This window comes from Rhinopithecus roxellana, chromosome 16, assembly GCF_007565055.1.
Source record: "Rhinopithecus roxellana isolate Shanxi Qingling chromosome 16, ASM756505v1, whole genome shotgun sequence".
Taxonomy (NCBI): Eukaryota; Metazoa; Chordata; class Mammalia; order Primates; family Cercopithecidae; genus Rhinopithecus; species Rhinopithecus roxellana.
This window is the reverse complement of record NC_044564.1, coordinates 33,568,727-33,592,642: the sequence shown is the minus strand read 5'-3', so window position 1 is coordinate 33,592,642 and position 23,916 is coordinate 33,568,727. Positions and strand designations below refer to the sequence as shown.

Sequence of the window (23,916 nt, the reverse complement as noted above, 5' to 3'; positions counted from 1 at the left end):
CTTATTCTTCACGACAAAGATGCTTAAATTAGTTACTAATCAAAGTATCTTTTAAACTCAAATAGCCAAAAGACTGAATATTCAGTATAGATCAGAGTAATAAATGAAAGGGTACCCTCACATACTGTTAGTGGGAGACTAAATTGGAAAGGCATTTACGCAAGGTAATCTATCCACATTTAAACATATTTATCTTTCCTTCTAGCAATACATTTCCAAGCATTTATCTTTATACAGAAGATATTGTTTGAAAATTATTTGAAATAATTTTCTGAAAACTTGGTAGAAATGTAAATGTCCATTAAAAGAAGAAAAGTCAAATAAATCATAATTCATCAATAATAATAACATTACATATTAATAGAGCAATTACTAAGTGCCAGAAACATTCCCAAGTGGTTTATATATATAAGCTTAGTTTGTCTTCATAACAACCCTGTGGGTTAGGTATTAGTATTGTCCCGTTACAGATGGAAATACCGAGGCAAGAGAGGATGAGATACTTGCTCAAAGTCACATAGCTCATAAGAGGCAGAGCCAGGTTTCAGATCCAAGTAGCCTGATATTAGACAACTGGGAAATACTATTAAATAGAATGCAGTAGATAGCTAGGTTCTGATAAAGAAAAATCCACAAGGCAAATTGCTACCCCCAAAAAATGCAGACAGACTGGTATTATAATTTCCTTATGGAATCAAAAATGAAGCCATATATTTGATTGTTTACATACTGTGTGCACCTTATACAGTTAAAGTTATTTCTAGGAGTGGAAATGGTCATGCAGAAGAAGGTGATGGGAACCGCCATTTTTATGCTTATATATTTCTAAACCCCTTGAAATTTTGAAAGATAAGAATGCATTCAATTGTTACCATTCTAATTTTTCGATGGAATTTTTCTTTAAAAAAAGAAGGAAGGAGGTGCATATGGAAAACAGTTTGTTCTTACAGATGTTTCTACAACTGTGTTTCTGGCTTTTGGTCACATTTTTTCCTCTTAAAAGTTGATCCAAATATCTGTTAAACTCAACCTCTTAAACTTCCCAGAATTGTTTTCAGCTCATATAAAAGACTTTAACCTTCAACCTCTTTAGCTTTGGCCCCACTATGTTTATGACTATTTTTAAATAGGCAGATTTTTGGTTGCTATTGAAAGACACTCAGAGATCATTTATAAGAGCGGAAAGTTGAACTGTGGGCTTTGAGTCTGGACTTAGGAAAACCCAGATCTGCATCCACAGGCAGAGTAGCTTTCCAGCCTTTACTAGTTGGAAACCTCCAACACTTAAGTAGCATAAATGAATGTGGATAGGGCAGTTTACATACAAGAATCAGAGGCTGCAGAGGAAATCTGTGCAGGCTATTAACACTGAATGAGAAGAAAGCTTCCTCTTCTAGTTTCTTCTACAGAGATTTCTTAGGATCCTTTAGAGATTTCACTCTCGAGTGACACAGGCTGCATTAGTACTTAGGAATTAGATATCATATGTGGACTTTCATCAGGAAATGTAAATAACACAAAACCGATAGCTGAAACTATCCTCCAGCGGGGTGATGAATGCCAAGCTCCCTCCTCCCTGCTGGCTCCCGTATATTTTTTGCAACCCTGTACACCATCAATGCCACAGACAGGGCTCCCAATGTGGAGCACCCTTTGAAGACTTGGCAGCCCTGGCGCTCCTCAATGCTTCCATTTTCCCTTCACATGCACTCCTACATCTTCAATGAAGACACAGAGCCAGGAAGTAAAGCGAGAGCTAAACACAACAACACAAGGAGAGCATTCAAAGGCATGGTTGCCTATTCCTTTGGCAATGGAGCTGTTCTGGAAAATTCTTTCAGCCCTACTTCGGTGAAAACTAAAATTAAAACAAACCAGAGGCAGCCTTAGAAGAAGAGGGATAATATTATGCATTTTCATATAGGGATATTGATACCGACATCAATTTACATAGATTTGGTATACATTTTACACATTCATATTAAACATATGTATGAATAATCCCTACATAGGTGGCCAACACTAACAAAGGGGCATTATTTGTGGCTTCTGCAATTACGGTAGCTACATATCAACCAAAAAAGCAATAGGACAGTGTAAAGGCACAGAAATGAACAAGGAAAAACTGACTGGGAGAAATCCTGTCCCTTGACATCTTTATGGAAACAGGGCCAGGAGCCTATTGGACACTAGCAGCAAGAAGCTTAAACTCTATCAAGCAAGAATAAAATGTAAATTCTAGGTTTACAGCAAGATATAATCCCCAATCTGGCACTTTTGCCGACTTCAGAACTGAAAAAATAACATATTCCAAAACCATACATTCAAAGGTAGGAAGGGAGAAATTGAAGACGTTCACATGCAAAATAAAAAGTCAAAGTGAATCCTCCAAACTTAAACAAGGACGATTGTTTAAAACAGTGTGTGAAAACCTACATACTCTAAGACAAAACCTGGACAAATTGATCCCTTGTCTATGGCCATGACTCATATGGAATAAATTAAAAAAAAAAAAAAAAAAAGAGGTAGGACTTTGTCTCTTTTAAAAACTTAGAAAAGTCTCAGGTTCTCTCTGTAGCCACTCACAGTTTAACCATCCTCCAAATACTAACTGTTTTCCAATTACCAAACTTAGGTGGATAAAGTTGAAAACCTTCTCTGATCATTCTGTCATTCATATGTATTGAGCACCAACTCTGGGCTAAGCATGCAGTAGATAAAGATGAACACCACAAATATGAAAGTTGTTGTCATGGAGCTCAAAGTCTGTGCTGCCTCTTCTGGAGTGGACCATCAGCAATTGATTTACAATGAATCCACAGAACAAGGAACAAAACCTGATGAAGCTTACAGACCTGCAGACCATCTTCAAAGACAACACCACAACTCACTGGCTGTATTTACAAATCCAAGTTTCACTCACTAGTTTGGAATTTAGAAATCACCTCCCCATGGGAGCAGCACCATAAATAATGTTTGCAGGTGTAAGGGGTGGATCTCAGGTCAATCCATAAAGCTTGTGTTGCCCTGCATTCAGCTGTATTGTGGTGACCTCAAGAGGTTTCTGGGGTTTGTTGCTCTGGGCCCTTCATATCAACAGCACTGAACTGTCGTTTATATTATCGAGGTTTCCATTATGGATTGAAACAGTCAAACACTCGAGATAAACCGTGCATTGCTAGGGATGGGCAAAAAGTTGTGAGCGCCTCTGGGTGGACTGGCCTCCTGTTCCATCTGCCTCCAGCATAAGAGAATAAGGATGGGCTTAGACCCTCCCCAAAGATGCTTAGAGAGGGAGGAATAACATTCTGAATAGTTCATCTGCATAGCAGCTACATGTGCCTCTTACATGGTGCCTAGTCCTGGCCAAGGCTATACACAGTTCATACGGTTCTTACTAAGAAACCACAACGAATACATTGCCTGGTTATTTTGGGAAGCATAATAGTATTTTTACATAGTCTTCTCTTTTTTAAGACATATGTTTTTCAGTGGTAATCCCAGCTCTAATGGCATTTAAAATACACTGACTCACATTAATGTTTAAATACCACGTTTTACACGGTTTCATCTGTACTGAATGCACGAACCATAACTTAATTTCTAGATCCCCAAAGATTATCAACTTGACATATGACTTGCAAAACAGTAACCCTAGATCAGGCTCTTTTTGCTCACATCATGCCCCAGATAGACACGTAGCTTAAAATAGAACAGTAAGCTATTCTAAAAAAAAAAAAGTATCGGAGACAAAATTTCTAAAAATGATTTTATTTTTGTGTAGGAATGAGGGAACAAAACGTACAACATGTATAGTAGTTACTGCTGTAGGAAGCCATTTACTGGCTCTGTGGCAGGGTTAAGCACTCTCTTTCTTATAATTCATTAAGGATGCCCTCAGGTTATACTCAGAAAACATAGACGCTTTAGTGGTAATCACCCCAAATTATCTAAATGAAATACTGTTTCAGCCTTAGTGCTAGAGCCTCAATATGAAACATAATTTTCTTCTCTGAAAGAAAATGTCCACATTTTTTCTCCTACATTGCCACATTATAAGGAGTAGGTTGCCATTTACTGGTAATTCTGCCAGTGGTTTTCCTAAACCAAGGGTGAGAAGAAGCTCCTAAATTTTGCTCCATAGATTCCCATTCAGCTTTTGCTGAGATCCCAGAAGCACCTGGATATATCCTCTCTCCGAAAAGCTCATGGGATGAAATCTTTCAAATGAAACCCTTCAAGACCAGAAACTCTACTGTTAGGAGTTGGTAGCCTCCAGTGAAATCTATGTTTAGAGACATCCAGTCCAAGTGCCTCTAAGGAAGGAAAGCGCCTGATAAACACGAGAACCACCAAATGCCATGGTAGGGAGCGGCACGCACAGAGCAGCTGCCGAGCCTGGGCCTGGATGCAGCCGAGACATGGAGATTCCAAAAGGTGTGCAAAGCTGTGGGTAAGTTTGGTTTGTGATGTCTCTCGCAACACCTTGTCAGACTCTGAAGGAGGCCTGGTGGCCCATGTTTACCGTAGAGAACAGTGATTCTCTACACTGTTGTGTAGACAACACAACAACCAGGGCAAGCAGGATCAGTATCCTCCAGAAACTGTTAGAAATGCCATTTCTCAGGTGCACACTAGACCTGCTAAAGCAGAAACTCTGGGGGTAGCCCAGGAATCTGTGTTTTCTCAAGTTCTACAGGAGTTTTTGGCACACAGTCAAGTGTGTGCCAAACCACCCTACAGGATGAATTAACCACCCTACAGGATGAATTAACCACCCTACAGGATGAATTAAAATCACTGTGGGGTGGTCCCTCTCCCAAGCCTTATTTATAATTGGAGAATGACAGATCTTTCTCCCCCTGAGGAAACATCAAGGATCAGCTGGCCAAGCAGGAACCAGGATGAGGGTTTTGGAGTTATTTTAAGCCCCAGTTTACCACCACTCCTCCCTGTTCATTTCTGGCTTCGAAATCTTCACAGGCACCAACAAAGGGAAAAGAGGAAACACCAGAAATAGATCTGCTCCATCCCAGATGTCAGTGTATGCTGGGCAACTTACTGCTGCTGAAACATTCCCTTTCAAGTAAATAGCAATATTAGCAACACTACCCGTAATTCTAACAGACCATGCGGATAAAGAAAATCCACCTGACCTACTCTCCAACGCAAATAAAACACCACTAAACCTTCCTCACAGCACTCCCATTTAGACACTTTTAAATAGTGTCTATCTATAGGAGACCACACAAAATATAACACTAGCATATTATCCAATACATACGTTTAAACTTCAGAGCAAATGGTTTTAAATCATTGAAACTTAAACCATTAAATCGCTGCTCCAAGGCATTTTTTTTTTATGTAGCAAGAAATTTATACAAGTTTTCCCTGTAAAATTAATTTTCGATCCTCTAAAAACAACAAGTTATCTATTTTGGGTCAATTAGTGCCTAATTTTTAATCCAGCCCTGATAATTTTTCTGCTTAAAGTAAAAAAAAAAAAAAAGCTATGCATTCACGAAGCTTCCATGTACTGCCGATAGCTGTTCTTATTTTGCTTCATAACACTGTTGTTTAAATTTCAAAGAATGATGAGTTGGAAAAGCAGGAGCAACACCAAAAGCATACCACTGAAGATTTGGAAATCAAATGTACAGCAGAGTAGACCTTTCTGCACAAAATACACGTGTCCAGATGATCCTATCGCCACTGTGTCTCACCTGCCTCTCTGGAGCAAAAGAAACATCAAATACTATTTCTTTGTCATATCTTTATTAGTCCCTTGATAATCAAGAACCCAGTTCTGTCTTCTGGGACAACTGTTGTCTTGGAAAAGTGGGTAGTGCTGAGTAATCGACATTATTTTGTCCTGTCTTGATTTGTAGTATCAAAGTCTTGTTGCTATTTTTTTAGCCTTAAAACTTTATCATCATAAATCTAGCCGCTTCCTTCTTTAGTGGTAATTAGCATTAGTCATAAGCCAAAAATGATCCACATAAGAAGCTAAATAAACACAACCCTTCTTACCTTTCATGCCAAACTTGGAGTGTCTTGCCAACTTAAGCAGAAACAGCATTACCAAAAGGCAAAATCCCACCACAGACGCAATCACCACCACAGCATAGACCTAGAGAAAGGAAGGGAGGGTAGTTATAACCTTGCTAATTAGTTCCCTATAATCACATGGTGGTGATGATCATGATGATGATAATGATACAGGAAGTTCATATTTATTGAATGCTTATCATTTGTTCTTATAACAGCCTTATGTACACCAAATCACTTAATCTTCGACAACCCTATAGTGAAGTATGTAAGACCTATTATTATGCCTACAGACATAAGTTAAAGCTTGTAAAAATGGCTATCCAATTGGCATTTTAAAAATATTACATTTCGGCCGGGCGCGGTGGCTCAAGCCTGTAATCCCAGCACTTTGGGAGGCCAAGGAGGGCGGATCACAAGGTCAGGAGATCGAGACCATCCTGGCTAACACGGTGAAACCCCGTCTCTACTAAAAAGTACAAAAAAAAAAACTAGCCGGGCGAGGTGGTGGGCGCCTGTAGTCCCAGCTACTTGGGAGGCTGAGGCAGGAGAATGGCGTGAACCCAGGAGGCGGAGCTTGCAGTGAGCTGAGATCCGGCCACTGCACTCCAGCTTGGGCAACAGAGCGAGACACCATCTCAAAAAAAATAAAAATAAAAATAAAAATAAAAATATTACATTTCTCTCTCCATCCATCTAAAGAGGGAGGAGAGAGAGAAAGAGAGGTGGGTAGAGAAAGAGAGAGAATATGAAATATGAACAGCAAAATACTGGTGATTTTTCTGTGTGTGTGTGTGTGTGTGTGCGTCTGTGTGTGTGACAGAGTCTCACTTTGTTGCCCAGGTTGGAGTGCAGTAGCACAATCATGGCTCACTGCAGCCTTGACCTCCTGGACTCAAGCTATCTTCCCACCTCAGCCTCTTGAGTAGCTAGGACTATAGGTAAACACCACTATACTTGGCTCATTTTTAATTTTTTTGTAGAGATGGGGTTTTGTCATATTGCCCAGGCTGGTGTTGAAATCCTGGGCTCAAGGGATTCTTCCATCTCCGCCTCCCAAAGTTCTGGGATTATAGGTATGTGCCACCACATCCAGCCTGATAAATTTGGAAGCTGGTGAAGAATACATCTGACTATTCTCTCTACTGAAGTGCATGTTTGAAGACTGTTCAGAGTAAAAGGCTTTTTTAAAGGTTAGCTAGTGTTGCTCTTAGAAGTCAGGGTACCCTGGGAACAGTGAGTGGCACTGGAAGGGAGCAGGAGGGCACTTTTGGGGTGAGTTCCACTTGTGAAAGCCCATTGGGTTGTACATTTATGATATGTACATTTTCCCATGAATAAGATATAAGTCTAAAAAGTTTAAGTAAGTTTAAAACTGTAATTGCCAGGTGTGGATTACACATGTCAAGAGGGTAGATGCAGATATATGTGAATCCTGTCCCATCCCTGAGGTAGAGATGACAGAGGTACACATAGAAATGCGATCACTCTGCTACCATTGCTGGTGACCAAGGCATGATGCTCCTCTAAGTGCATCTTTTTTATTTATTTATTTATTTTTAATTATACTTTAAGTTCTAGGGTACATGTGCACAATGTGCAGGTTTGTTACATATGTATACTTGTGCCATGTTGGTGTGCTGCACCCATCAACTCGTCAGCACCCATCAATTCGTCATTTATATCAGGTATAACTCCCAATGCAATCCCTCCCCCTCCCCCCTTCCCCCTCCCCATGATAGGCCCCGATGTGTGATGTTCCCCTTCCCGAGTCCAAGTGATCTCATTGTTCAGTTCCCACCTATGAGTGAGAACATGCGGTGTCTGATTTTCTGTTCTTGTGATAGTTTGCTCAGAGTGATGGCAAGAAAAAAACAAACAACCCCATCAAAAGTGGGCAAAGGATATGAACAGACATTTCTCAAAAGAAGACATTCATACAGCCAACAGACACATGAAAAAATGCTCATCATCACTGGCCATCAGAGAAATGCAAATCAAAACCACAATGAGATACCATCTCACACCAGTTAGAATGGCAATCATTAAAAAGTCAGGAAACAACAGGTGCTGGAGAGGATGTGGAGAAATAGGAACACTTTTACACTATTGGTGGGATTGTAAACTAGTTCAACCATTATGGAAAACAGTATGGCGATTCCTCAAGGATCTAGAACTAGATGTACCATATGACCCAGCCATCCCACTACTGGGTATATACCCAAAGGATTATAAATCATGCTGCTATAAAGACAAATGCACACGTATGTTTATTGCGGCACTATTCACAATAGCAAAGACTTGGAATCAACCCAAATGTCCATCTGTGACAGACTGGATTAAGAAAATGTGGCACATATACACCATGGAATATTATGCAGCCATAAAAAAGGATGAGTTTGCATCCTTTGTAGGGACATGGATGCAGCTGGAAACCATCATTCTAAGTGCATCTTAATATTTCAGAGCAAAGTTCTCAGCAGGACTATGTGTCTCCTTCCAGTCTTACTCAGCCCAAAGTCCTGCTTCCAAAAACGGTTGGCTTCTCTAAACCAGAAGTTGGCGAACTTTTGCTGTAAAGGTCAGATGGTAAAAATACTTCAGGCTTTGCCAACTTTGCAGTCTCTGTTGCAACTAAGGATCCAACTCTGCCAGTGGAACATGAAAGCAGCCAATGATGATATGTAAACAAATGGGCATAACTGTGTTCCAATAAAACTTTATTTACAATGACAGCAGCTGGACTTGAATATAGTTGCCAATGCCTACTCTGAGATGTCTGACGGAGCCATTCTGGCTTAAGAATTTGCATAACAATTTTTAAGATGGATATTATTGTCCCTACCCGTAGTAATCATTAATGCTGTTTGTCTAATATTTCTGGTTTTCTCTGTGTTTCTCAATGTAGGATACATTTCCTGGCTTGCTTGTGGTTAGGTGGTTCATGTGACTAGTTGAGACTTGTGTCACTGCCAGGGTATAGAACTTCACTTCTTGTAAAAGATCTTAGTCTTCGTCTAAGGCAGTGTTTCTCAACCAGGGATGATAATATTGCCATCCAGGGGACACTTGACGATTTGGGGTTGTCACAACGAGGGGGAAAGTACTACTAGCACCCAATGGGTAGAGACCAGGCATTATTAAACATCCTACAGTGCCCAGGACAGCCCCCCAAACAAAGGATTATTTATCTCCAGTTGCCAATAGTGCCAAAGTTGAGGAACCCTGCTCCACCTACTCCACGGTGCTCTTTATCTCTGCCATAAAAAAAAAAAAAAAAAAAAAGGCTAACTTTTTAAAATGTGGATCCACAGATCTGGAACAAGGACAAGGCTAAACAGAGCTCCTAGCCAATACATGAAATGAAGAAAGAAAGAAATCTTTGTTGTTTTAAGCCCCTAAGATGTGGAGGTTTTGTTACTGCAGTATAGTTTATTCTGACTGATATACCCATCTCATAGTGAGAGGCATTAGAGGGCAGAGATTAAGACCACAGGTTCTTCCTGGGTATAAAATCTAGATTCCTCACTTATTAGCTGTATGACTTCAGAATTACTTAACCTCTCTGCATCTCACAATCTTCATGTGTAAGATGGAGAATACAATTTTTCTACTTTGTAGGTTGTTGTAAATCCTCAATGAGTTAATGCAGATAATGGGTTTGGAACAGTATCTACTATAATATATAATAAATTAATGTGAGCTATGACGATGGTGAAAAAAACTAAGATTTAGAAAAAAATTAAATAAGCAGCTCACAGTCACACCTCCTGAGCTTGGGAATGGAACCAAGTCTGCCCGAGTATAAATCCTGTATTTATCCACTACACTGCCTCTCCAAAGCATGTGGTTGAGAATGAAGGCAGGAAAATAAAAACATATGGCTAATTCTCCCAGGACACCATCTTTGATGTCAGATGAGAAGAGCATTAAGTAAGTCACAGAGCACAAAAAGAGGACATGCAAAGCACTTGGCTGGTGTGGAGCAAAGGTATGATCATTCTCTTCTCTGGTGCTTTAACAGTGAGTAGATCTCCCCAGAACTGCTTCTGCAAATGTTTGAGTAGAACTTCTTTTTTTTTTTCATTTTTTTTTTTTTTTTTTTTTTTTTGAGACAGAGTTTCGCTCTTGTTGCTTAGGCTGGAGTGCAATGACGTGATCTCGGCTCACCACAACCTCCACTTCCCAGGTTCAAGTGATTCTCCTGCCTCAGTCTCCCGAGTAGCTGGGATTACAGGCATGTGCCACCACACCCAGCTAATTTTGTATTTTTAGTAGAGATGGGGTTTCTCCATGTTGCTCAGGCTAGTCTTGAACTCCTAACCTCAGGTGATCTGCCTGCCTCGAACTAAGTCCTGGGATTACAGGCGTGAGCCACTGCACTGGGCCGGTACAGACTTAACTCTGTCTCTGCAACCAATATACGAACAGAATGGTAGCAACTCTTACAGAGTTAATTATGGATAAACTTAACCATTTCACTCAAGCTGACCTCATGACTTTGGGTGTTTTTTTTAAACCTTTATTTCTAACTAATGTTTTCATGGGAAAGAGATCTTCGTATTTTAGCTATAAGTTTCTTTATTATTAAATTGCAGACTTCTACAGATAAATGGAGAATACCTAAATAAACAAAGTCAAACTCCATTTCATAAATAAGAAAACTAGGATGGGGGAGGTTAGATGACTTGGCCTGAAAGGCCCCCAACCATGCAGCAGTACATGCAGCAGTACCACAGTACAGTCTCTTCCCTGCTTTGGACAGTCCTTAACTGGGATTTAGGAGTGCTGGATCCCTGCGTTCACAGGACACCTTGCTTTTACCAGTCATGACAGCTAGAACAGATGCTTCACTTACCCAAGCTTGCACTTCTTCATTAGATAGCAATGCCTGCCCTGGCTTCTCTACCTATTTATAGAATGTGTAAGTCAACCTAGAAAATAGGAAGTGGGCTCTACTACTGAAAAGCACTAAGGATCTGCAAACAAATACTTAAAGCTACTGAAGGCATTCTCAATTTAAATCCTTTCATAAACAAGGATACCTGTGACAATGAAAAGAATAACTTACTCAAAATCAGATAGTTTGAGAAATACAGAGTTTTGTGTGCCTTGCATGTGTTGAGGTGGTTTTTACACGGGAGAGGAACATGGGTGAGTTTGTTTGGTCGGTTGTTTGGTTGGTTGGTTGGTTGGTTGACTGCTTGATGGTTCGGTTTTCATCTGAGGATATTTCTTAGGACAGAACAAGGGAGATCTGCCCTCCCCTGCAAGAAAATCCAACGAAATGCCGCAAGAGCACTTGTTGGACCAGAAACATTTTTAACTTTTGTATCTGCTTCTTGGCTCTCAAACTCTTCTAATCTAATGATCCTTCCTGTGATCAAGAACTCTTTATAGATAAAATATCTGAACCACACATAATTGTAACATTTTCTTTAAATTCTACAAAACACAATATTGCACCTCTCATACAGATTTTAGGAGCATCCTGCAAAGTCATAATAAACAAGCTTACTGATCTTGCCTTCCAGCAACTATACTATAGATGGAGATATGCCAATCAGGTGCCCAGATTTATCATCTGTATTAAAAAAAAAAAAAAAAACCGAAGGCTGGGAGCAGTGGCTCACGCCTGTAATCCCAGGTGGCACACGCCTGTAACCCCAGCACTTTAGGAGGCCGAGGTGGGCAGATCACAAGTTCAGGAGATTGAAACCATCCTGGCTAACATGGTGAAAACACGTCTCTACTAAAAAAAATACAAAAAAATTAGCCGGGCATGTTAGCAGGCGCCTGTAGTCCCAGCTGCTCGGGAGGCTGAGGCAGGAGAATGGTGTGAACCTGGGAGGCAGAGCTTGCAGTGAGCCAAGATCACACCACTGCACTCCAGCCTGGGTGACACAGTGAGACTCCGTCTCAAAAAAAAAAAAACCAACCTAGAAAACTAAAGTCAACATATAATTTTGTGTAATTGGGCTTAATACATGTTACTTGGATTTCTTACATACATAAACAACTTTCTTACACCAAGAAATATTAAGTGGATTGGTATGATAATTAAAAACTAAAATGATTGCATAAGGCAGGAAGCAGATACCATTCCCCAGTTGACTTACTATGGTATTTGTTCTTGCTATTTCAGTGTAATGCATCTAGTCATTTATGGAAGCATGTGTGTTTGTGTGTATATGTGTGTGCATGTGCATGTATGCATACCTCTGTACTAGACACGCATAAAGTTGCAGTTGCACTGCATCTGCTTATGCACCTCCCATTTCCACTCTCATGGCCTTGCTTCAAGTATATATCAAATGTCTTTACTGCTCTATCATACCCCTCATGGATCACCCCACTTGCAATCCCTCTGTTCTCTACTGTTCACTGCAAGTCTAGCCCGTCTGCAAAATGTACTGGGTGCCCACGAGGTTTCAGCTAGTATTCTGAGGGCTTAAGGAGACAGCTGTGAAAAACACTGACCAGGTTGCCCCTACTAAGAGTCTTACTAAAGAATCTAGAGAAGAGAAAAACACATTAAACAAACAAATAAATGGGGTCATTCCAGGCAATGATAACTGCTCAGAAGAAAATGGAAAGGGGCAATGACTGCCTGCTGGCCACCTAGCTGAAGCCACACGATGGCCATCAGAAAGCAAATGCCTGGGAGGGGGAGTCACAAATATGAAGAGCAGGACTGGAGCACTGAAGAGAGCATGAAAAAGGCAAGTGGCAAGCAGTGAGAAGAGTGTGGGAGATGAAGTCAGAGAGCTCGGGAAGGATGAGGTCACCCAGGGCTCATAAGCCACCATGAAGAGTGTGGCTTTCATATGAAAAGTTTTATTGCAATTGCAGTGAGAGGGCTCTGAGAATTACAACAACAAAAAAAGTGATCTGATCTGCACTTTACAAAGATCACCCAGGGGGCTGTGTGGGAAAAGACCAGAAAACCCAAGGGTGGGAGAGGGAGACGTGTTACGAGGCTGCGTGGTCATGCAGGAAAGAACAACTGAGGCAAACTTTCTTTGTAAAGGGCCAGAAGTAAATATTTTCCACTTTGCAGGCCATATGGTCTCTGCTGCCACTACTCCACCCCCATCGGAGCATGAGAGCAGCCACAGACAGTACGTAAATGAACACCACTGACTGTGTTCCAGTAACACTCTGTTCACAGACAATAAAATTTGAATTTCACAAAACTTTCATGTGTTATGAAATATCATTCTTTTTTGTTGTTTTAAACCACTTAGAAGGTAGAAACCATTCTTAGCCTGCAAACCATACAAAAACGGGTGGTGAGCTGGACCTGGCCCATGGGTCATAGTTTGCCAGCCCCTGGGTTAGCCTGTGACCATGGCAGTGGAGGTGAAAAGATACGGAAAGATTTGGAATTTATAAGGAGGCAGAGCTCACAGGAAGCGCTGTGTGCATGTGACAGTGAGGAAAAGAAACAACTGGAGAAAGCTGTTGGGTTTGGACCAGAGCAACTGACCATAGACCCCCGGGATCATGCAACTTCCCTCTTCACTGGCTCTTCACTGCGCCATAAATCTACACACCTGAGACTCTGTGTCAAGACCTACAACCTGGCCACAATCTATATCTCCAACCCTGCTGTCCTGCACACGCCTTACCCTCCAATCAAGCACCTTCACGATGTTTCTCCACCTACAAGCTCCTGTTCACATGCCCTCAATGCCCTTCCCTTCCATTCCTGCATGTCAAAATCCCAACCCTCCTGCACAGGCCATGCAAAAAGTCACTTGCCCCACAAAGGCTCCTCTGAGTGTCCCAGCTCAGGAACAAAGGAACAAAACATCTGCTTCTCCACTTCTATCTCTTGTACTGCATTGCTCTGCTTCTGTTTGTATTTGAGGTTCTAATATTCACCTCTAGGGTCTCTGATGAATTCTAAATGGCTAATCTTAATTTTGTTGATATTATTATATCCCCTCCACTGCCAGTCCCTTTCAGAAGCTACTGGATTCCTTACATCTAGTGAGCAGTCAAAATTATATTAACAACTTAAGGAAACGGGTATGAAGGTGTAGTCCATGAATGATACAGCTGGGTTCTTGCTCTTCTAGTGATACCCTTCTAAAGCACAGATAATTGAAATAGGAACCACTAACAACTACAAGTGGTGCACAAAAGCAGCAAATAAGTCAAAGGCCATATAACACCTTTATCACCTTTTTTAAGCCTTTTTATCAATTCCTCCAACCTTTGACACCCTATTTACATCTGAACAATAAAAATGTCTTATTGAAGCAGCTACACTCCTCTAACATGGAGGCATCCAAAATGCTCAGAACCAATTCAGACACCTATTTATTCCACTCACCGAGAGATGCTCCCGACCGGTTTTATCAGTGACGTCTGTGGAAGGGATTTCATTACTTCTGTTTGTGGTGTCCCCGATGTCATTCGCTGCAGTTCCATAATCTTAAGTGGGAAAAGGGGGAAAGAGAAAGAACATAAAGTTGTCACTAAGCTGCCAACAAACACAAGGCCACAGTAAGAGCCAGAACGAAGCAAGACAAATCACACAGATTCCAAACCCCCGACAGCCTGGCTGTGGAGGGACGTGACCAGGCTGCTGAGTTCAATCCACGGCAGTGCTGAGACTGCACAACGCCCACATTTTGTGCAATCCAGATCTTTACATCATTGTCTTGTTGGTCAGCCCTAAACCTGGTTCAGGGATTTTTCTTTGCACATAAGCATATACCCCTTTATGGATGGCATATTTAAAAAAAGTACAACAGGGAATCGATCGTCTATGTGTCATAGATTTACAGACCTGGAAAGGTCTTCGGAGACAGAGCATAACTGCCAGTTTTACTGCTGAAGAATGTCAGCGGAGGAAAGTTACATGACTAGGTGAAGGCAAGAAGATGGCAGAGCTCACGTGTGACCCCAGACTTGAAATGAGCAACAGCGATTTCCAGGGCAGGTGCAACTTATTTGCACAAAGGGCAGAGATGTAAGAGGAGATGTAAGAGGAACAAGCATCAGTATGAAACTTGGGTCCACACATAAACTTTTTCGAACAGTTCTGAATTGCCAATATTTCAGTTTCAGAATGATTAAAAGGTAGACCCGCACAATACTTAGAATTGTGAATGCTCTGTTCTCATTTCACCAAGTCGCAAACGCAGTTGCTGCCTTCTGGATCGATTTTAGTCTACATGGGTCAGGACAGAAATAATGGCTTTTTTTCAGGGGTTGTCAAGGTTTTTATTAGCAATACCACATATAAAAGGACTCAGGAAACTCTTGGCAAACTCATTGCAAACAATGAGGTTTATAATGTTTGTATTTTAATTCTAAATAGGTACACTGCCTTCAATTTCCATCCTGAAGAGGCCACCTCGTTAATGCAGCCCCAGCTGAACTTCTCCAGGTAGAATCATCATGCTGGCCTCGGGGCAACCAATTTAACTTGTATTTTTATTAGCAAAGCTTTCCTTTGTGAATAAAAAATAACAGGAAAAAAAATCTATTTTCTATGTGTTTGCCGTTTCATTCTTAATGCCAAAACCACATTCTCACCATTTTCCTTTTGAATATCTTAAAGCTTACTAATTTTGAACACTAATGGATATCCTTTATTTGGTTAGTTTCCCCTCTTCATGTTATAACCAACTACATCTACAAAATTTAAATCATTCAAGTGTCTATAGTTTAAAATCATGACATTTTGGCCCAAAGGTCCAAAGTGGGATCTGAGGCTAACAGGAAGATAACATTTTTAAAGTCTCAAATTAACTGGGAAAGGGTCAAAAATGTAATTTTAAGATGTAAAACCATAATACAAACGTATTTCTCTGTGAAACAATTTGAGAGATTCTTCCTTTAAACTGTATCAAGACAAATACAAACAAAACAACACACAAATCATGTGCAAAAAATCAACAAAACCACAGCTTGGAAGAAATATGTCTTAACATGCACAAGCAGGTAAAGACAATATTATTCTCCAAGTTAAAATTAGCTCAGGTTAAATACACACACATATAATAAACATACAGACAGGCTCATTTTATAGAAAAAATAAAATATCAATCTATATATAAATATAAAATTAAAGAACAGAGTATATTACAGAAAAATATATAAATATAATGTTTTAATCAATCTTTTAGTTGTTCCTAAATTTCAAGCCAAGTCTTGAAATGTAGCCTTCCACTTCCCCAAACAGTGGCTTCCTGGCTTGGAAATCTGTTAAATATGGGTTTTCACACCAAGGAAAACATCCCTGGCATTCGATCAAAACAGCAAAGGAGAGATGCAATATTCCATCAAAAGCTAATATAGGCCCAGTGTAGTGGCTCACGCTGGCAATCCCAGCACTTTGGGAGGCTAAGGTGGGTGAATAATCTGAGGTCAGGAGTTCAAGACCAGCCTGGCCAACATGGTAAAACCCAGTCTTAACTAAAAATATAAGAATCAGCCGAGTGTGGTGGCATGTGCTTGTAATCCCAGCTACTCAGGAGGCTGAGGCAGGAGAATCACTTGAACTCGGGAGGTGGAGGTTGCAGTGAGCAGAGATTGTGCCACTGGACTCCAGCTAAGCAATAAAGTGAGACTCCATCTCAAAAAAAAAAAAAAAAAAAAAAAAAAAAAAGCTAATATAGGGGACTTTGGTTTCTTTCCTTCCACATTCCTGAGAGAATCCCATTTTTTTTTTCAAGGGGTTAGGCCTATTCACCTTTGGGGAAGCTGACTTAAAGTCTGGGGGTGAATTTAGTCACTGAAGGGATAATCCACCCCTCTTATCAGTAATAAGGGCAAGAATGGACTATAATCCAATTGGGTCTTGAATTGGATACAAAAAGGGCTTGACTCTTGTCTCTTGGGAAGTTCTCTTTCCTTGAGGATGTCTTCAGGAGCGCTTCCCTGTCTCCCATCCATGTGAATGGTAGCAGCTCCCCCGCAACACTCTCTTGTAACCGTAAGGGGGCCAGCCTTCAGTGAAGCTGGCATGGTGGGCAAAAGAGTGTAGCATGAAGGGAACTTGGGTCTCTGACAACGTGGTGGAGCTGCTGCTTTAACCAACCCTAAATCAAGCCCTACCTTTGAGGTTCCTGTCTGTGAGTCAAACGCCTTCATTATACAAGAAACATCATTTTGAATTGGCTTTACTGTCAGAGCCAGAAACTGATATACCTCCCTTTTCTTGATAGTCATGGCTTTTAAATAGGTAATTAGTTCCCAATTAAGGAAATGTGATGTCTGTTACAGCCAACAGAATGGATTTACTACTTCCAAGAACAGGGTATGAGAGAGAAAGTGCTATTTACAGGCACTGTAAATGTCAAGGGAAAACGGCCATCAATATTGAATGATTTTTGAAATACTATTTTGGCCTATGTCATGCTTAAAGTGTATATTTAACTGAGCTTAGAAGAGTCTTCTTTCAGTTGATTTATTTCATTATACACAAACATTTTGAAAAAGAAATACAAAGTAGAAAACATGATAGCTACCTTCATAAATTACATCAGGATAATTTGGGTTTGCACCTAAAAGGCAAAACAGAGCAAAGATCTGTAAGTATGCATTTTGGAGTCAAAAAATTACTAACCTATGCCAACTAAAATCAGCTAAACATACATTGAGGTTTTGCAATTTAATAGACTGCTTTTACAGGACAGGTAAACAAAACTTGAAGTTCTTGAGTTGTTCCACGTTAACTCCGTTCCCCTCCCCAGTTCTCCCACTTTCATCCCTCCAAAAAGGAAAAGAAATCACAAAAAAATCACAAATTGTTCTGAAAAAACTTCAGCAATCAATGAATTATTACCATTTTTCTTTTTTTGGTACTGTTCCTATTATACGATCAACTATTTTCATTGCAGTTTTGGTATTTTTATTCCAGAGACAGATAATTTTCATACCACTTTTGTTATTCTCTGATGGTTTGAGGGTTACTGTCAAGTGCGTAGCAGGGCCATTTGCATTCAGGAGCATATTATTAACCACCCTGCATAATGCTATCTAAAGCACAATTTTATTCTCCACCTTATCTTCAGGGGAGTTTCTAAGGCTGAAGAAACCTTTTTTATGCCCTAACACAACAAAGAAAAATAAAATGTACTTCCTCTATTGAAATAATTGATATATAAGAAGCTATAAAAAATGGTATGTCAGAGAGAAATATAAAAGTTATCAATTTAATTTTGAGGGATGGCTCTAAAGTCACCAAGATGATCAGAATATTCTGCTTTAAGGTATTCCTACGAGACTTGCCAAAACATTTTTTTAACTCAGCATCAACAAGAACTGGTAACAAAAACATTTGCTACTTATTCTCCAATCAGAGCTAACTGGGTCTCTACATGAAAGTCTACTTGGAAATAAAATTAAATTTTGTTTTAACATTTAAGTGATTGCAAAATGAATTTCCAAAGCTATTTCCTATGCTTTTAGTCCTCACTTGCCATGTGAAACAGTAAAACTTGTAAACCATAAAGCTTACTCAGTTTTCATTTCACTTCTGAACCCTTAGCAGGAAAATGCCATTAAAGTAAAGTGAAATGAGCCAATTTTCTGTTCATGCATTCCTCAGCGAATAATCAAGGTTAGTCTAAATGAAGAACCAAATAAAAGTGGCCCCAGTGTTCAAATTAGAATGTTAACGCATTTCAACTAGAAAAATATCTATTTTAGCAGGAAAAAAAATGAAATGAAATGAATGGCTGTGTACTTCCATCCAGGGATGCTGCATACTGCTATATGGTATATGCTTTGCACAACTCTAGGGAGCACCTTTCATATTGTAGTCCATGTGAATAGCACCACTTGAAATTGTGCAGTGCGCACCCTGTGCACCTCTGCAGTCACATGTGATGGGAAATTGTGCAGTGCACACCCTGTGCAGCCACATGTGATGGCACTGTATCAAAGTATGCAAAGTCATTGATTCCAGTAAATTTCAATCATATATCGAAGAGTTTTATTATCCCAAACACCATTTCAAACTCATTTTGAGTTACCATATGTGACTATGTCTTGTCAGGGTTGCTTATAGCTGCTATAACACTCTGAGAAGAGTCTTGAAAGCTGTCCTGCAGTTTGAGGGCTAACTCAATGAATAAAGTGGCAGAAAGAAGTCCCAGTGGCTGCCCTCCTGATGTCACTTACAGGGGACTCAGTTGTCCTCTGAAGTCCTCTCCCTTTACAAAAGCCCTAGACCAAATGGTGTCCCCCTCACCATGGGAATGTACTACCCCTGCTGCAGGAAAGATTCTACAAGCCCAAGAGAGCAAGTCAGTCTTCAAACTGCTCAGTAATCCATTATTTTAGGAGATTTCACTCATCCCTCTTCCCAATGTGCCGTTCAACACAATCAGAGATTTTCAACTTCAAATCCAGCCTTCCATGTCATCATCACTATATATTTGTCTTGCAGGATGGTGGAACCTACTCTATTTCACAATTCACATTCTCTGATTTGGTTCATAATTTTTAAATATTTGGATATAAGTATGTGGGTCTTCATTTGCAGTAGGGGGCCCAACCATCCCAGACTGCCAGGAATGAAGAGGATTCCTTACAAGTTTTAAAAGGAGACACTCCCAGCTAAATTCTTTCCATCCGCCCAGGACTGAGGGCTTTTTTGGTTGTGGGGCTTTCACTGCTTATCCTGGGAGGAGTTGGCCACTGATTTGTTCTCAGGCCCCTACAGACCCCCACACATGTGAGAGAAGGGCCTGTGGTCACCATCGCTTTTACACCTACAGCTCCATGAGAAAGTGGGAAGCCTGAGGACTCAGAGGCAGATTTATCTCAGCCACACATTTAAATGGCCTCAGAGACATGAATGACATACAGGTTTAATCTGCCACGTTGCAGAACAGGAACCTCCAAACACAATAGCCACACAAAGCCCCTAGGAAGATCCAAGAACATCACATCTATTCACTGTAACAAATGTTAGGTGTGGAAACATGGAATTTGGGGTCCAATCGTAAATAAAGACATTAGCCCATAATCCAAAAAATAGGCCAGGGCAGACTGCAGTGACTCACACCTGTAATCCCAACATTTTGGGAGGCCGAGGTAGGCAGACCACCTTAGCTCAGGAGTTCAAGACCAGCCCGGGCAATGTGGGAAAACCTCATCTCCACTAAAAATACAAAAATTAGCGAAGCATGGTGGCGCACGCCTGTAGTCCCAGCTATTCTGGAGGCTGAGGCATGAGAATCGCTTGAACCCGGGAGACGGTGGTTGCAGTGAGCTGAGATCACACCACTGCACTCCAGCCTGGGCAACAAAGTGAGACCCTGACTCAAAAATAAATAAATAACTTAGTTATTTTATTTAATTTAATAAAAAATAGGTCAGTGTCCATCCAGACTTATGACTCATATCAGTGCATGCCTTTCCTGCTAAGTTCACCAGCAAAACCGTATCTAAACTTTGTGAAAAGCACTATTTTGTCCTAACTTCATCCTCCCATATGTATGACAAGTACTGTCACTTTACTTTTATCCGTAATAGCCATATTTAGTGTAAGATTATGAAACTCGCAAAAAGACAATGTGAGATGAACTATAACAGAGTGCTTTTATTTCTCCCGAGCATACTGCACCACGTCTGACAAACGTCTACTCACCACAACAAACGAACACCTTTCACTATACAAAGGTTTCGTTAGACTGGCACATGAGAGGATGCACAGACCTAATGTGAAAAGCGAGGGTCACATTACTCCAGCTGACCCCAGCTCATCAAGTATTTTGCTTCCAGCAACTTCCTAGTTTAGTAAAACCTCCCATGATATTTACACTCTAACAGTAAGGTAATTATTACCATCATTTTAAATGCTGACAGAAAAAATATATCACTTTCTTTTTAGACTTCTGGCAATGGTCAGATGTTGAAAATGTCTTGCCATTTTTAAGTCTAATTTCTAAATGGTTCCTTCATTACATACTGTTGCACACTGTTATCTGCTAAAGTTAGGAAGCCCTGTTGGAGATATTCAGGACTAAAAGGTCACTGAGGAAAGACAAACACCAGCTATGAGAAAAAAAATCCAAGGAAAAGAGAATTAATGAAAGACAAAGAAGCTGTATCTGACTTGAGCTGTGCCCTGAAAGTGGGGTTTTGAAAGGGTTATTATAATTCCTTGTGTGCTGTCCTAGTAGTGCTCATCAAATCAGAAATCTCAGATTTAGGTAGCAAGAGGTAGCATCAAGCCTTAAAGCTTCATGTTGGGAGATGGTGGAATAACATATTGAAATCCAGGAACTCTATTCAACCCACTGGAGTTCCAAATAAGCAGCAGCCTGTCTGACCCCCACAGCTCACTGGGGTGTAAAAGGTGCAACTCCTCCCCTGCTGAAAGAGGTTGAAGGCCAAGCACCAGTGTCTGCACATCTGATGGTCAAATCCTGTTTTCTGAAGAATGCGTTGAGCATCCTAAGGTGCCATATTCACCTTTACTTTGTTCTTGACCTAAGGAATGCTGTTAAGAATTACCGGAAGGGAGTAGCCAGTCCACAGTGCAGCCTGAAGTGCCCCAAGTGGAACCACTGAAGGTGGAAAGAGATGGATGGGGGGAAGGCTGAAAAACTGCCTATTGGATACCATGCTCACTCCCTGGGTAACAGGTTCAGTCACATCCCCATCCTCAGCATCACATAATAGACCCACGTAACAAACCTGCACATGCACCCCCTGATTCTAAAGCACAAGTTGAAAACAATAATAAAAGAACGATAGCGACTGTATCACAGCCACAGCCACACTCCTGACAAAACTTCCCAGGGAGCCAGTGAGGTCTGCACCTCCAAGAGGCAGATGAGCCCTGAGGGCATTTGGGCTTCCACACATCAAAGATGGAATCACTTTGTTCTTTCCCCAACAGCATCAAACCCAAGCACTGCACCATCCTCCTAATTCCATGCAAAATAACCTAAAATAGGGCCTTTTTATTTCCGTCTTCTAAACTCACTTATAGTCATGAATAATCTTATGACTTTATGTAAATCTTGATGAGAGAGAAAACATCTTTATGACATTTCAACTGTTAAGACTCTACAGTTAAAGGAAAAACACGTTTGTAGGATAAAAAAAATAAATTGTGGGAAGAGAGGTAGCCTGACAGTAGGGTTCATTTTCTACTCCGCTAACGAGATAAAAAAATAATGGGGAGGCCAGGAAGACACATCTGTTTCCTCCCTTTAAACTTGTAGTCTCCCTCTCATGCTCTACCAAAAAGAGAGAGAGAGAGAGAAAAGAAAAGACTTTCCTATCCATTCTATTTGCAGACTCTATTGAATGTGATCATGTGATCCTGAAAAAAATATTTCAAAGCATTCCATATGATAAGGCAATTACAAAAGATTTGTTCTATTCAAGTAAACTGTCCTTGCTTTGCCGACGGTGTTTTCTCACTCATGGGGGGATCAGCCCTTTGATTTTCAGGTTCTTCTCTTTCAGAAAGGCAGGCTGAACTCAGCACCTGAAATCGGCATTGCAATATGTGGGTTTCCTTTCTGGCTGAACCACTCATTTGCTATACAGCACTGGGAGTCTCTACTTTTTCTGTAACAATGGAGTCTTCTATAAGACAGGAGAGGATAATAGCATTGGCTCTGGCAATTTCTCGGGAGCTTTGGGAAGCATAATTAACTAACATTAGTACTCCTGAGGCATAAGGAGCTATTTAAGTATAAATCTTAATTATCATTATTCTGAATCTATGGCCAAATTGTTCTCTTCTCAGTTATTTAAGGCAGAAAAGCAGACATAACTTTCTCTCCTTCACCTCCAGGACAAGAAACAGGTCCTGACAAAAGACCGAAGGAACAAACAGTAAAAAGCCAGGAGAGCTTTATTGAATGCATAACATTTGGAGAAATTTCCTCTCCCCTCGTTCTTCAGACTAAGTACACCAAATCTAAATCCACCAGTGTGGGGCATTCTAAGTGCCGCAGAGAGCTCTAGTTCATCCAGACGTCATGAATCTTTCGATAAAACAGCGCGGAAGGAGAAGCTGTGGGGAAAGCTCTTCCAATATTTATAGTTTGTTCCTGACGCGCATCTCGCATAGGAGACAGGAGCTCCCGAATTAGGAAGCGCAAGTCACTGACTCCCACTGCTTGTGTGAATGGGCATTCTTGAGCTGTGACATTCTTCCTGAATGAGTGGGCCATAGAGACACTCTTTATGCGCTGCCTAAAGAATGGTAAGTTTTAACACGAGGGTATTTTATCATCTGGTGCTCTCGTTAGGTTTGTTCCCAGCCAAAGGGTTAAATCACTTGGGTAATGATTCTGAACAGAATCTACTTTGCATCAACATGATGTTCACATTTATGGGACTATCTGGCCTTCAAAATTCTTGCCACTTGGGCTATCTGATCAGAAAATGCTAACAAAGGCTCCAGGTTTCTTCCTCACAACAAATCAAAAGTGATCTCTCTGCCATGAATTTCTGCCTCAAATTCTACTTAAAAAGAAACCTTCGTCACTTCTAATCTCCACTCACTCTCCATGTACACTTTCTGGTTCATGAAGAGATTTTTATATGTAGGATTGAATTTCAATGACTGACATATAGTGGATCAATTTCATCTTAGACAAGTCTTTCTTTTTGGCTGGTAAGCTAAATAGGATACATGAGAACTTTTGAAGAATCCTCAGATAACCCCACCCTGTGTGTGTCTGCGTGCCTGCAACTACTGTCTCTACTTTTTAATTCATTCTCCCTAGCCTTCTTTTTTTTTTTTGAAACAGAGTCTGGCTCTGTCGCCCAGGCTGGAATGCAATGGTGCGATCTCGGCTCACTGCAAGCTCCGCCTCCCGGGTTCATGCCATTCTCCTGCCTCAGTCTCCTGAGTAGCTAGGACTACAG

General features: G+C 40.7%; 1 protein-coding gene across 6 annotated transcripts in view; it reads right to left on the bottom strand.

Annotated features, from left to right (window-relative positions):
• NTRK2 (neurotrophic receptor tyrosine kinase 2) overlaps positions 1–23,916 on the bottom strand; it is a 366,752-nt gene that overhangs the window by 275,566 nt on the left and 67,270 nt on the right. For all 6 annotated transcript variants that reach the window (XM_010378081.2, XM_030919805.1, XM_010378082.2 and 3 more), the window contains 3 exons: positions 17,538–17,573; positions 14,390–14,490; positions 6,031–6,130 (listed from right to left, as the gene is read on the bottom strand). In XM_010378081.2, coding sequence (XP_010376383.1) covers positions 6,031–6,130; positions 14,390–14,490; positions 17,538–17,573 — 237 coding nt within the window. The remainder of the gene's footprint in view (positions 1–6,030; positions 6,131–14,389; positions 14,491–17,537; positions 17,574–23,916) is intronic.